The sequence below is a fragment of the Bos taurus genome, chromosome 10 (assembly GCF_002263795.3).
Source record: "Bos taurus isolate L1 Dominette 01449 registration number 42190680 breed Hereford chromosome 10, ARS-UCD2.0, whole genome shotgun sequence".
Classification (NCBI taxonomy): Eukaryota; Metazoa; Chordata; class Mammalia; order Artiodactyla; family Bovidae; genus Bos; species Bos taurus.
Genome location: NC_037337.1, coordinates 55927287 through 55943505, shown reverse-complemented (window position 1 = coordinate 55943505; position 16219 = coordinate 55927287). Strand labels below are relative to the sequence as shown.

At 38.4% G+C, this 16219-nt stretch overlaps 1 protein-coding gene across 1 annotated transcript in view; it reads left to right on the top strand.

Annotated features, from left to right (window-relative positions):
• The window catches only part of UNC13C (unc-13 homolog C), a 685158-nt gene that overhangs the window by 377190 nt on the left and 291749 nt on the right, over positions 1 to 16219 (top strand). Inside the window, 2 exon segments of the mRNA NM_001206460.1 lie at positions 13055 to 13123; positions 14732 to 14821. Of these exon segments, the coding sequence (NP_001193389.1) occupies positions 13055 to 13123; positions 14732 to 14821 (159 nt within the window).

Genomic DNA, 16219 nt, shown 5'->3' with positions numbered 1-16219 from the left:
GGGAAGCCCTTGTCTCTTAGTATGATAGACTAAAGTTTAAAGTTTGACAGTCAGTAGGCATCTTCATTAGCTTAAATCTTCATATATGTAATGGCTTTTCCAGTGGAGGAAAACATTTTATAATAGAGTAGTAGAATTTATCAGAGAAGGCAATGGCAAGCCACTCCAGTACTCTTGCCTAGAAAATCCCATGGACGGAGGAGCCTGGTAGGCTGCAGTCCACGGGGTCTCGAAGAGTTGGACACGACTGAGCAACTTCACTTTCACTTTTCACTTTCATGCATTGGAGAAGGAAATGGCAACCCACTCCAGTGTTCTTGCCTGGAGAATCCCAGGGACGGGGAAGCCTGATGGGCTGCCGTCTATGGGGTTGCACAGAGTCGGACATGACTGAAGCAACTTAGCAGCAGCAGCAGCAGCAGTAGAATTTATAGGAAACTTCCTCATGTATGCAAATTTCCAGATATTGTTCCCTGGTAAATATGAGCTCAGTTGGCTTCTCTAGAGCCTTTTGGGCTCCATTTATACTTCTTATGGATTTCTACTGGTACTAATGGATAAAGACATATTATCTAAGTGAAAATGAAAAAGTGTTAGGTGTATAAAGAGACTGAGAAAACTATCTGTACCTAATTAAGACTGTCCACCTGATATATTGAAATGCATTTAATAACATATTGAAAAGTAAAAATGCAGGATCCTAAGGAGTCTCAAGTATTTATCTGTTGTATCTAACACTGGAACCCATTCTCTATAAGCATAATGAAATTGAAACTGACAAGATTGGAAATAAGATATAAATTTATGGTAATCCCAGTAAAGTGATAAAGATCTAAACCGAGAGTTGGTGGAGATGGGATTGGAAGGAAAAATTCCAGAGCTTTTCAGAGCATAGAATCAACAGTTCTTTGTGTCTTTAGGCATGTTGTGAACAGTGAGGGGAAGGGAGAGATGTCTGAAATATTCCCCAGATTTTCACCAGGGCCTTTGGTAGGCAGTAGCTCTCTCTCAATAACCATGTAAGACAAATGGTTCTATCCTCATTTGTTTGTGGAGGAAACTAAGATCCATTGTAGGAAAGTGGTTTCCATAGTTTCTTTTCTCACTGCACTTCCAAATCGGTTCACTGAATATATTTTCATTATTGATTATGTTGTTAGAAGTCAGATTCTGAGGTATGTATCATAGAGCAGAAACAAATGAGACCTAACAAATAAAAGGTTAAACGCGCTGCTATGTCTACTCTTTCCTTGTGTTTTACATCTAAAAGAAAGTGAGTGGGAAATGTGTGAGATCAGTTGGAATGAATTAAAGGAAAAGGTAATTATTATTTATTGACAAATCAACATAAATACCAATAGAAGAGAACATTTTCTGGGTTAGGAGTCATGGAGTTTGAGTTTGTATTCAAATTTAGCAAGTCAGTTCAGTCATTTAAGCCTCAATATCTCAGTAAATTCAGTGAGGATAGAAATTTTTGCTGTAACATGTTTCTCAAGTTTAATATGGAAATCAAATGAAGTAAAAGATAAACTAGTTTTTAAGACTTCAAATCTCTCTCTAAATATAAGGTATGAAGATTTCATCTCTTCTGACTACCTACAGTATATATAATACAACATCAGCTACTTTTGTTAGACAGATTGACTCTTATAAGAGCTGGCACCAAAGAAAACTCCCTAACCAGCTCAACAAAATACTGTTATAGCCATTACCAGATCATAGAACAGTTTTTGTTGTAAAAACCTCATCTTGATAACAATATTCATTGTCTTGGGATTTTACCTGTAACATAAAGCATTTGGTGTTATGAAATTGTTTTGCTTTTAATTTTCTTCCCGGGTATACTGTAGAGAATAAGCCAATCTTGTGGAACACTGAGCCCATCTACCTCTGAGAAAAAGCTGCATTTATGTGATTAATTTCCACTGTAAAACTACCTGGAGGAAAATGAGATAGCATGCTTCATGCTGACCCAAAGAAGAGGAGCCAAATTGATTTCACTACTTTGTAGTGTTCTAGTAGAAACATAATTATTAGAAAGTTCATTTTGTATAGAAGATGGTCAGATAAGTCTTTTTTCAGACTACATCTTGATAACTTGGTGACTTGATACATAAATTTGGCTAGATTTTTCTCTACCTATAGAAAATAATCCAATTTGCTCAGGAAAATACATATACAAAAGTATAACATTCCCCAGATCCACTCGGCCTGAAGTTCTTATTAATCTGATTTCTGAAGCTGATACTGTCAGTTGTGATTCAGATAGAAACACCATTATAGAGCCCCCTTTTTACCTTGCCCAAAGGTGTAATCTAGACACTTTTAATCTTAAAAAAATAAAAAGAGTGGAAAAGATTTCTTACCTATAAGAATTGTAAAGCAAACATATATTTAAGAAAAGAAAATCACTACTCTTCCAAACCCAGATTTGTTGTGTGCAGTGCTATTTAAAGTCATGGTTTAGATGAATAAAGTGAAAACTATAGAACACATGTGTTTGAAGAAGAGGGGCAAGCAAAGTTCACTGAGAAAAATTGTTAGACAAATTGGGTAAAAATGATAATAAAAATCCTACATTATGAAAGACAAGGTAAAAATATTTTAAGAAAAGAGGAGGTATTGCTTTGTCAACTGTTGTAAAAAGTCCAAGTAAGATCCAGAAAGAAATGAGGTTTTGGCACTTAGGAGGTCATTGCTAAGTGAAGTGGTTGAGATTAAAGCCTAATTTCTTAGAAATCCCCAGTGAATAGTGTGTATCAATAGTGGTATAAATTAGGGTTTGTTTATTCCCTAAAATATAATGCAATCATTTAAAAAATCAAGTTTTTTTTTTATTTCAGTAACTTAAAAATCAAGTTTTTAAAGGAACGTGTATATAATTGAGCAATGCCCATAAACTAATGACAAATAAAAACATATACATACAAAACTGTATATACTCTATTTCCAGCACTGAAAACACACACACATACATATATGTACATACATAGTTACTGGTTTAGAAACAAGCCTGAAAGAAAATGTACCGAAATGCCAGTGGTGCAACCACTTGGTAGGAAAGAGCTAATATTTTTTTTTGATGTGTGTGTGGGCGGGGGAGGAGGCTTGTATTCATCTTTATGTTAAAGTTGTACATTTTTCTATATCATATTTTTAATTTATAATAATGAAAAAATAGAGAAAATGTGTGAGGAAATTGACACTAATCTGTTAAGCAGCTTGAATGAAATGGTAAGAGAGATTGGTTAAGATTGAAAGGCTTTATCATTAAAAAAACATGTTATTTTTACTGTCTGGTAGAGTAGGAGTTTTTAGTGTTTAATAAGATACACTGAACATATTTATACATTGTTAGGACAGGAAGTGGGAGAAGGCAATGGCACCCCACTCCAGTACTCTTGCCTGGAAAATCCCATGGACGGAGGAGCCTGGTAGGCTGCAGCCCATGGGGTCGCTAGGAGTCGGACACGACTGAGTGACTTCACTTTCACTTTTCACTTTCATGCATTGGAGAAGGAAATGGCAACCCACTCCAGTGTTCTTGCCTGGAGAATCCCGGGGACCTCGGAGCCTGGCGGGCTGCCATCTATGGGGTCTCACAGAGTTGGACACAAATGACGCAACTTAGCAGTAGCAGCAGGACAGGAAGTAGCTGCAAAAGTGATGTTGCAAATTTATCGGATGGAGCATAAGTGATTTCATAACATTCCAGAGGACAAAGAAGTAAACCTGGTCAAGAGGACTGAAGGAGGAACATTCTTTGAAATTGAAAAAAGAACAAGTTCTGCTCTGAAATTTGAGGCAATGTTGTGTGAGTCCTTGCAGAGAATGCTAAGTTTTTGATATAGGAGTGAAATTTTGATGAAGTCAGCATTTCCCTAATTACATTCAGATCAGATCAGTCGCTCAGTCATGTCCGACTCTTTGAGACCCCATGAATCCCAGCACGCCAGGCCTCCCTGTCCATCACCAACTCCCGGAGTTCACCCAGACCCATGTCCATCGAGTCAGTGATGCCATCCAGCCTTCTCATCCTCTGTCGTCCCCTTCTCCTCTTGCCCCCAATCCCTCCCAGCATCAGAGTCTTTTCCAATGAGTCAACTCTTCGCATGAGGTGGCCGAAGTACTGGAGTTTCAGCTTTAGCATCATTCCTTCCAAAGAAATCCCAGGGCTGATCTCCTTCAGGATGGACTGGTTGGATCTCCTTGCAGTCCAAGGGACTCTCAAGAGTCTTCTCCAACACCACAGTTCAAAAGCATCAATTCTTTGGCGCTCAGCCTTCTTCACATTACATTACAGCATTTCCTGATCTTCTCTGATTGTCTCCAGGACAATAAAAATCCATGTATAAGATAAGGCCTATGATAGAGATGTGCGAGCTAGAGGTGGCTGGAAAAGGTCTAGTTAAGCTCCTGAAGGGAATAGAAAGACGAATGCCTTGGGGCCTCATAAGACAAGTTCCTAGAAAAGCTGAAGGTCTCATTTGGCATCAGGAAGCATAACTCTGTTGTCATAATAATTCATGTGGCTGTGCATTTTTCTCAGAATTTCTCAGCATGCAGATTCTGATGTAGTAACAGATTCAGCATAAGGCTGAAATTTTGCCAAAAAAAAAAAGAGGCAATGGAAGGTTTAGGCAATCAAAAAAAGTTGAAGTGACTCACTGGAATCTAGGTTTGATAAATGGAATCATGATAGTGACAGAGACAAAGGATTTGGGTAGAAAAATAATGCTGCTGCTGTGCTTAATCTCTCAGTTGTGTCTGACTTTGCAACCCCATGGACAGTAGCCCTCCAGGCTCCTCTATCAATGGGAATTCTCTAGGCAAGAATACTGGAGTGGGTTGCCATGCCTTGCTCCAGAGGATCTTCCCAACCCGGGGATCAAACCCGAGTCTCCTGTGTCTCCTGCATTCTTTACCCACTGAGCCATCAGGAAAGAGCCATCGTCCATACCTAGAGGAAGATTGTTGAAAATTGAGCGCAAAATAGTGGTGTCCTAGAGCTAGTTTGTGTCTGCTGACAGACAATGATTGCTGAATTTTAAAGAATATTGCAGGCTGGTTGTTGAATACAGCCATTCTTGAAACTGGAAATACAGAGAGTATGTACATCATGAAAATTGGTAAATGCTAAAAATCAAGGCTTTATTCTTTTGAAGAAATGGTTTTTCAGCACACCCTTGTGTGCAAAGATTGCTGGGAGTCAAGATCAAAGAATTTGATTAAACAAAAACATCTTCATTGGTGTTGAAAACACCATAGGTAGAACAAGAGTTGAAAAAGAAGAATTTCCATTAGGTGGGAGTCCGTTTTTCAACTCTGAAGAAAATAATTTAGGAACTTTAGTAAGTATTTTAAGACTATAGCCCACCAGGCTCCTCTGTCCATGGGATTTCCCGGGCAAGAATACTGGCATGGGTTGCCATTTTCTCCAGGGGATCTTCCCAACCCAGGGATCAAACCCATGTCTCCTGCATAGGCAGACAGATTCTTTAACACTGAGTCACCTGGGTGGCCCTATCTTAAGACACAAATAGCAAATAAATTATTAGTAAAATTTATGTTTATCTAGTCTCATTTTTTTTCTTCAGCATAGACACCTTCTTTGACATAGCCAGTGCCCCACAAAATAAATACCCTGCATCACCCATGGAATGAACATGAACTTGGACAAACTCTGGGAGATGGTGAGGGACAGGGAGGCCAGGTGTGCTGCAGTTCATGGGGTCACAAAGAGACCCGTACAACTGGGCAACTAAACAGCAACAACAATCCCTTATTATTACATGTATTCTTTTACTTATTCACTTATTCATCAAATGCATATTTATGTAATACTTCATGTAAGGCATAATGGCCAGTAGTAGAGGGACTGAAAGATAGATATTGACCTCTGTTCTCTGAGGCTTATACTCTAATGGGATAGTCAGATAACTGTGTGTGATAATAACCATAAATCATTCCCCAAATGGGGTGTCAAAGGAGCTCATATTTATAAATGTGCTTTGAGATTGAGGAGGAGAAAGTGACTGATACTCTTCAGAGGCTCATGGAAGCTTGCCGAAAGGAACAGTACTTTTAGGGGTGAGTAGTATTTTTCAAAGTCCAAGAAATAGTAGGAAAACTACCTGGGTCTTTGAAGTAAAGACAAGGAAAAGATGCAAAAGTAAGTTAAAAGGGTGTGTAGTGTGCCTACTAAGTAGGGCAGATAGAATAAAAGATGGAAATATAAGAGATTGTTGTGTTGCTGGATTGACATCAGATGACTGAGGGCCTTTAATGCCCACTAAGATATTTGGACTTAATTCTTGAGGAATCATGTAGAATCTGTTAGAATTTCTGACTTAGAAAGTTCACTCTGTAAAGGAAAGTTTGGAGGTGAAAGAGCATCTGTATCAGGCAGGGATTCAGCGGTATGGTGATGAATGGAAACTAGACTTGTGGTGGTGATCCCTATGCAATGTATAGATATGTCAAACTATAACACTTCACCTGAAACTTATGTAATAATTTAAAAAGTCAGCTCTTCCCCCTGATCACAGAGCCATGTTCCAACATATGTGTTCCTTTTCCAAATCCCTGAGAAACCTGAAATTTCTGATAAAATGACAAGAAATGCTTGCAATCATAGAAAATGGAAAAAAAAAAATAGAAAAAAACATAATGTCTAAAACAAATTGCAAAAAGAAAAAAGAGAGAGAGAGAGAGAGAGAGAGGACCTGAGAAAATATTTGAAGAGGTAATAGCTGAAAACTTCCCCAACATGGGGAAAGGAAATAGTCAGCTAAATCTAGGAAACCCAGAGAGTACCAGGCAGGATAAACCCAAGGAGGAATAGACCAAGATACATAGTAATCAAACTGACAAAAGTTAACAAAGATAAAATATTAAAAGCATTAAGGGAAGAAACAATCAATAATATACCTGAGAACTCCCATCAGGCTATCAGTTGATTTCTCAACAGAAACTCTATAAACCAGAGGGAATGTTTATGTTGATGGAAGGGTATGGTATTTTTAAATTGATGAAAGGGAAGAACTACAACCAAGAAAACTCTACCCAGCAAGACTCTTGCTAAGATTTGATGAAGAAATCAAAAGCTTTCCAGACAAGCAAAAGTTAAGAGAATTCAACACCACCAAACCATGGCACCCCACTCCAGTACTCTTGCCTGAAAAATCCCATGGATGGAGGAGCCTGGTAGGCTGCAGTCCATGGGGTTGCACAGAGTCGGACATGACTGAGCGACTTCACTTTCACTTTTCACTTTCATGCATTGGAGAAGGAAATGGCAACCCACTCCAGTGTTCTTGCCTGGAGAATCCCAGGGACGGGGAAGCCAGGTGGGCTGCTGTCTATGGGGTCGCACAGAGTTGGACTCGACTGACGTGACTTAGCAAACCAGCTGTACAACAAATGCTAAAGGAACTTCTCTAGGCAGGAAATGAGAAGGAAAAGATCTACAGAAAATAAACCAGAACAATTCAGAAAATGGTAATAGGATTTTGCTGCCGCTACTACTGCTAAGTCGCTTCAGTCGTGACTCTGTGCGACCGCATAGACGGCAGCCCACCAGGCTTCTCCGTCCCTAGGATTCTCCAGACAAGAATACTGGGGTGGGTTCCCATTTCCTTCTCCAATGCATGCATGCATGCTAAGTCGCTTCAGTCATGTCTGACTCTGTGCGACCCCATGGACAGCAGCCCACCAGGCTCCTCTGTCCACTGAATTCTCTAGGCAAGAATACTGGAGTGGGTTGCCATTTCTTTCTCATACATATCAATAATTTCCTTAAATGTAAATGGATTAAATGAACCAACCAAAGACAGACTGGCTGGGTGGATGAAAATGTGCACTTGTTTGTGTATGTACTTCCACTTAACATATGAATCTGCTTGACCCCCCAAATTGTATGTAACTATTTTATATTGTTAATCAGGTTCCTGTTATGCCTTGCGATTGTAATTATCTTTTATTTTTTGTCATCCTATTGATTGTGAAAACTGATAAACATCTTTTACTATTGTGGAAAAAAAAAAGGAACCTAAAAAAAAAAGTACTTTAAAAATAAAAAAAACCAAAAATTGGAAGTAAGATTCAGAGTCAAGAAGAAGCCTATCTAAAGTTTAGTCAAACTGAGCAAAACATTAGGCTTTCTTGCTCTGTGGATGATATCTCAGTGCTCTTCAACTTTGCCTATTAAGTGACTATATACTCTTTGAATTTATGTCATGAATTTATGTCATTTATTAATTAGTGTATCATTGATAGCATTGTTTCATTCACATTTTATAATTTTATGGTATCCCTGCAAATATCAGTATTAATCTCAAATCTACAAGGAATGCAAATATTTCTAAAATATTCATACAATTAGCATTAATTAAATTATCAAAATTTATCAAAATAGCCTATTCATTAATTCTACTTGAAATATTTCTGTTCAGCCTAAAGAATGACTGCTTTTGATATAATCTAGGAAATGCTTTATAGAAAATACAATTTTCTGGTCCAGGTCAGAATATGTTTATCCTATTCTCATAAATTTTGTAAAAATCTAAGAGCAGGTTGAACATGCAGCTAGGGCTCATCCCTGGGAAGCTGAATCAAGTGAAGATCCCCCAGAGCTTAAACACCTTTAGCTCAGGTAAATCTACCACTGATTTTGGAGTGAGATACTGAGAAGCAAGCAGATCGAGAGAGAACCTGGCGATGATGCAGAGGTTCCTTATCATCCTTTACACACCTTCCTTATAATCCTTCCACGATTCCCAGGATCCTAGGGAAACTTACTAAGAGTGTCCTTGTGGGATAACAACTGCCTCCCCCTACTCAAAATACTCCCTCTTTCCTTGGGCCAAAAGTGGCCCACCAGCTGGTTTTGTATGGCTTATAGTTAAGAATAGTGCGGGGGTCCAGCCCCGGCTGATCCAGGGTATTCGAAGGAGAGACGGCCTAGGCGACTATTTATATGCTAATTAGAGATATAAAGAGTAATAGAATGAGGATAGCTCAGTAGGAAAATTCAGTGGAGAAAAGAGGCTGAGTAGCTTGGTTTACGCGGGAGACCAATAAAACTTCAAGACAAGAAGTTTGCAGCACTTACGTAGGCTGCAGGCGCCCTCTTGAATAGTGGAAGGTGCCCCACCCCAGACACCTTCTCGAGTGGGTCTTAGAAGCCCAGGCATAATTAGTAAGCATGGTGGGTTCCGCGCTCCAGATGGAGACTTCAGCCAGAATGTGAAAAGAATTCTTGGGAGACCAAGCATTGGTGAGCAAGGCCCGTAGCTTTATTTTTAACAGGGGCTTATATACGCTAAGTTACACATAGAGGATAATAGGGGATGCAAAGTCAGCAGTTTTTGATCCTTATCAACAACCAGGGTTTCTTTCCTGCAAATTTATCGTATACAAATGGTTTAGGTGATTTACATCATCTTCTGGCCAGAAGGCCTATTAACATTTTATGACTCTTGACAAGGACTTATCAACAAAGACTTATTTTCTCTAAGAGTAATTATTTTAAGGTTTGGCGCCATCTTCCTAAGATAAAATTGCATTCCTATAGGGCGAATATGTAATGGGTTTACAACAAAGGAAAGAATTTATTACCTTAAGGGTCTAAAGTTACTAACACCAAGGCCACTACTTATTTTTTCTACATACCAACTATATTAATTATACACATTCAAGGATACAATTCAGGGGATGTGAAAACTTGGCAACAAGCATTGGCTCATCAATGAAATCCTTTACTAGTCTTATTCTGACAGTTTCTAACTCTCTGAGAGGCTCTAAGCTATTTGAATATCTTAAGCTTCCCATGCCTCTCGAGGCTGGGAGACTGTAAACAATCGTATGCATAGCTGTAGGAGTCCGGGTAAACTTGTCAGGCGAGTTAGAGAGCCATCTGAGGGGTTTGGATTTAAACACTCCTAATTGCCCAGGAACTTTATTAATTGGAGCTGTAAGTTAACTCTTTGACAGAGAGAGCGAGATGGTGGTGGGGGACAGCCCCCAGTAAAGTCAGAGGTGAGAGCACAAAGCAATAAAGTAGGCAGACTCTGGTTTTTTGGGGTGTAGATGCTCAAGAATATCCGGGGGGACTCCTGAGGCTCGATCCCACCTTTGCGTATGCCGAGCCTCCTTCCTCATGACCTTTGTCACGAGTGGAATGCCTCACCGGCTCCCGGAAGAATAGCTTTTACATTTTAAAATAGTTTTAAAAAATCAAAAGATTACCATTTTTTGGATGCATGAAAATTATATTAAATCTACATTTCAGTATCCATAAGCAAAATTTTACTGGGGAACAACCATGCTCATTTATTTATGTATTGTTTGTAGAAACACTTGTGCCGCAATGGCAGAGTTTACTAGTTGTGACAGAGACCACAGAGCTGCAAATACTTACTGTCTGGCTCTTCACAGGCAGTTTGCTGACCCCTGGTCTGGAGTATTCTTGTCAACTAATTAAAACTTACTTTTTGATCATAGATAATGTTTACTGCTAATGTTATAGATTTGGTCCCTACCAAATACCAGGCATAACGTGGCAGTTGCAGGAATGCGGCATGCCCCTTGGGAAACATTTTTTAATCACACAGTCTTTTCTTATTTCTCAAATCACACCATGTAGGTAATAGGCCCCCTCTGCTCTCACAAAGCCAATCTCACTCTAGTTAAATAGAAACATGGTAAATAAAATTAAATTTCAAGCTGTCCTACTGTTTAAAAAATGTCTATGAAAATTCAATCAGTAGAACACTTTTAATTTCGTATCATCTGATATTGTTTGGGATTTAGCAACAACAAGCCTGGTGGTTTTCACCCCAGTTTTCTGTTTTCTTTGAATGTAAATTGTCCAGCTGGGCACTGAAGACCTAGGTAGAAAGACCAAATGCATAATCTGTATCAGTCAGAATTTTCTTGAGCTGCATGAAACAGACTAAACAGAGTTAACTCAATATTTTTTTCCCATGTAATCTGAGTCCAGAGGTGGTAAGGATTTCAGGGCTAATACAACTGCTCAGGATTGCAATGTTTTGAAAGGATGGACAGCCAGAATTAAGGGTGAAATGTGGGGGCTCCTATCTTCCTACCTCATCCTTCTTACCATTTGTTTAGCTTTTATCTTATAGCCTCAGTATATTTGACCTTCTCTTATCTAGTGTGAGTTTAAAGTGGAAAAAGGAGGGACACACAAAGGGCAAATGGAAAAATGACCTGACAAAGAATTATATGGCAAACACTAATATTATACAACTCTGCACAACATTCTTTTAGAATCTTTCTAAATAATAATTCACTGGTAATATTTTGGCTAGTTCTATCTCCTTAATAAGCTGCTGCTGCTGCTGCTGCTAAGTCGCTTCAGTCGTGTCTGACTCTGTGCGACCCCATAGATGGCAGCCCACCAGGCTCCCCCATCCCTGGGGTTCTCCAGGCAAGAACACTGGAGTGGGTTGCCATTTCCTTCTCCAATGCATGAAAGTGAAAAGTGAAGTGAAGTCGCTCAGTCATGTCCGACTCTTAGCGACCCCACGGACGGCAGCCCACCAGGGCTCCTCCATCCATGGGATTTTCCAGGCAAGAGTACTGGAGTGGGGTGCCATTGCCTTCTCCTTTAATAAGCTAGATACATCTTATTGGCCAAAACTTTGCTATATGGCCATTCCTAGAGTAAAAAAAAAAAAAAAAAATAGCCTGGGAAGGTAAGTGTTTCATAAAGGACACATTTGACTCTTGAGGTTCTATTAGTAAGGAAAAGAAGAAGAATGGGTATTAGGCAGATGGCCATATGAGATATCCCAGTGTGTTTGGGTCATAGCATGATTGACTAGAGTCATGTCAGCTGTCTTAATGATTCATACCAATAACGGAGGTCGCATAGAGCATTCAGAGACTGACACAAACACATTGATTTTTATGATCACTGAATGATTAACTACTGTGACCTAAACTGATGATTGTACTGGCTCTTTTATTTTTCTGTTTTGATTGAGAGTCACTGACCCACATCAGTGGGTGATGGGGAGTTAATAAAGGGCAGTATACCTTTTCCCCTAGGAAGGTATGATAGGGCATAAGAAGGAAAAATCCAAGGCATTCATTGTGTTTTTTGGCAGCTTTCCTGGAGAATCTTACTTGCCTAATAAGATGACAAGCTTCTGGAAGACAAGTTTCATTTCTTAGGCTCCTTCATTGCCACCACAGGGGTTAGTTAACACAGAAGCCATACTCAAACTTTGTTCACTGATGTATAAACCTGATAAAAGGCAGTTTATTCAGAAAATTGAAGTCTCAACTTAGGAACAATTTATCAACTCCTGTTAATATTCAGCTCATTTCATCAAGATCAGTGACTCCAAGGAATATAAGTTATGTACCCCATAAATCTACCTTATATGTGAAACTACTGGGAAATTCCAATTTCTGCCTTTGCTAATATATTACAGAGTGTAATGTAGTATTTACAGAATACTAATGTAGGGATAAGCCTCTAATGTCATCTAACCATCTCCCTATTTTTTTTTTTTTCATTTTTGTTTGGAAATCAGGGACTCAGACTGGTTTTTGTTGACCTATAACTTTTTTGTGTGACTTTGATGGTTTTTACCATATCTAATTTGTTTAATTTATTTAATCCACACACCTATATCTTTATGATTGTTAGCAAAACTACTTAATTCTTATCACCTATCATCTTTAGATCCTTCTCTGAAGAGGTCAGTCCAACCCTGAACAACATCAGAGGAAGGCATCAGTAGTTTTTGTTCACCTGATTTTTATACTTTTTTTTTTTAGCACTAAATCATAAATATACTGTAAAGGCAGTCGATCCTTTAAGATTGTCTGAAAAACCCCACAGACAGGGGATCCTGGTGGGCTACAGTGCATGGGGTCACAAAAGAGACAAACATGAAGACTAAACACCACACCTGCTATAAAATGGGGACCGTAACTCAGACTCGTTTTGTTGTGAGGACTACATTCAGAATGATCATTGATTTCCGCTTTCCTATTTTGTGTTTGCTTTGTACAGAGGGAAAAATTCATAAAACTACTGGACCAGTTGCATAACTCTTTAAGAATTGACCTGTCAAAGTATAGGGTACGTACAAAATTCTTTGCCTAAAGGTAAAATGCTGTGCTTGGCTCAGATCATTTCTTGTCATATTGTAAAAAAGTTATCCACTGTGTAAAGAGAAGTAAAGATAATGATCTTGGAATCTTGTGTCCTGTCACAGTAGGCAGGTCTCCTAAATAATCAAGTACACATCCCTTGTCCAGGTACCTCACTCCACTTCAGCCTGCAACAATACTCTGTGTGTGTGTACACATAGAGCTTTAAATATTTTAATAGTCATCAGATTGAGTGGCTGACTGCTACTTCATGAAGCAGAAGTATGTGGCCCAGGCCTCATCTTGAAAGCTCCCCCTTCTTATGAGATATCCTGCTGATACTTCCTCAGCTTCTGAGACTCCTTCTGGTAGTCACTGCTTAGTTCACTCCTGGATCAAGACAATGTGTGTTTGTGAAGCTGTCCAGAGTTCATTGTGAATAGTTCTACACTTTACCTCCACGTGAAACACACACAAACTCACACACACAAATATATTCATGTATGTGTGTAAAAACAAACATATAATTTTAGTTACAGAATACCTTAATTACAAAAAAAATAATTGCATATTTTATTTACCAAAAAATCTGTACTAATAGCTATTGTATTCTTTACTTAATGGTTTATTCTAAACGTGTTTACATATGTCCACATATGTATCTCTTCGATATTCTTTTTTTTTTTTAGTATTTTATTGAAGAATATCTTTAATGCACATTTCTGGAAATTATAATACCAGGTTTTGTCTGACTCATCTATCATGTTGGAACTGGGGCCAATGCTATGAGAAGGGAACTGCTATGCCAGGCGGTGAAAATGATGTTTGGGAACAAGAAGGACCTTGAGGCCACCACGTTCACCATCACTTTGACACCCCAACTTTGCTTGAGTTCTTGAATATCTACTAAGAAAAGTTACCTGTATTTTTTCTGATGACTATTTAAAAAGCCTCTCTGAAAGCATGTTAATACAAGAAATTTCTCAATGATAAAATCGTTTCTTTAATATTTTAATAATTATACCTTTCCGTTTCTTCAGAATTCTGAACATCTGTTCTTATATGACATTTCTCACCAAACTTTTTGTTTAAATCCCAAATACATTTTGTAGAGAAGTACAGTGCAGTCTAATTTTTATCTTTTTAATTTTTAAAAGTTTCTTTATAACAAAAAGTAAATATAGCACATGTAAAGACTCCCAAAAGTATTTTCAAAAAAAATTACCTTTCTTGATAAAATTATAAAACATATTTTTCAAATATGTACTGACCTTCCCTCTTTCCATAACAATACTATTTATGAATCAAAGATGAGTAACCTAATAGTGCCGCATTAATGCTATTATTTTGTACATTTTTATTATATTGTGGGAATAAACAGAAGAATGACTTTCTAAGACTAAGACAAGACTATCTCCAACTTTTTTACCCTCTGTAATATTTTATAGTAAAAATGTTGTGAGAATACTGTAGTGATACTTTCTAAATTTTACATAATTTACTTACCTTTTTTATTTTTCCCACTGAAAGCTAGTTTATTTCCCACTGGAGGCTTAATGCTGGTAATTTACCCATTTCCTGTTTTCTAATTAACCAGGAACACTTTCCTGCCAGCAATGCTGAAAGACTGCAAGACCTGAAATCAACTGTTGACCTGCTAACAAGTATCACCTTTTTTAGGATGAAGGTACATCGTTTATTTATTTATTTTTTGGTCACTGTCCCCACGTGACACACATTTATTCCCTGGTAAAGTCTTGTTTTACCTGTGTCTTGATAAGTATTATTCATCCCTGGTGAATAAGATGTGGTGCCTTTGCTAAATGAATGTTACAATATAAAATGTTGAGAAAAGGATTATCCCAGATGCTTAGGATATTCTGATACATTTGGCTCAAATTTAATTTTAAGTTAAATCCATCTTAAACAAAGCTCTCCAATGAGTTGACATGGCACTTACTTAAAAAAAAAAATCTCTAAGGACTTTAAATGGAAATGATGTTCACTTTGCATTTCAGCTTTAACTCAGCTATTTTGCTGGACTTCTTTTTTCATATGTGTGTGTGTGTGTGTGTGTATACATACATGCTCAGTCATCCAGTTGTGTCTGACTCTTTATGACCCTATGGCCTGCAGCCTGCCAGGCTTCTCTGTCCGTGGGATTTTCCTAACAAGAATATTGGAGCAGGTTGCCATTTCCTCCTCTAGGAGATCCTCCTGACCCAGAGATCAAACCTGGGTCTCCTGCACTGGTGGGCGATCTATCTATCTATATCCAGAGATATGTAAGTCCATATATGTATATATGTGTGTGTGTGTGTGTATACTAACTATATATATATATACACACACACACACACACTATCATATAGATTATATATGATAACCTCAGTTTATATATATATGTGTGTGTGTGTAATATATATATATATATATATTTATCTCCATATAGTCAAAGCTATAATTTTTCCAGTAGTCATGTACAGAGGTGAGAGTTGGACCGTAAGAAGACTGAGCATCAAAGAATTGATGTTTCAAAATGTGGTGCTGGAGAGTCCCTTGGACAGCAAGGAGATCAAACCAGTCAATCCTAAAGGAAATCAACCCTGAATATTCAGTGGAAGGACTGATACTGAACCTGAAGCTCCAGTACTTTGGCCACTTGATGCAAACACCGAACACCCTGGAAAAGACCCTGATACTGGGAAAAATGGAGGGCAGGGGGAAAAGGGGGCAACAGATGATGGATGCCATCATCGACTCAGTGGACATGAGTTTGAACAAACTCCTGGAGATAGTGAAGGATAGGTAAGCCTGGTGTGCTATAGTCCATGGGATTGCAAAGAGTTGGACATGACTGAGCAACTAAACAACAAATATTTACACATTGTTCCAGTTTCTGGAAAGTTAAAGCGATACCCAGTCCTGGCTCACTAGGAATGTTTGCTCATTGACAAGTGATGCCTGCCATTGACATTGAGTGGGTGGGGAAATGGAAATGAGGGCGGGGAGTGCCAACACAGTGCTCCAAACCTGCCATTCTTAAGTCAACAGCCTTGTGGTGTTTAGGAAACAAAATCTTCTT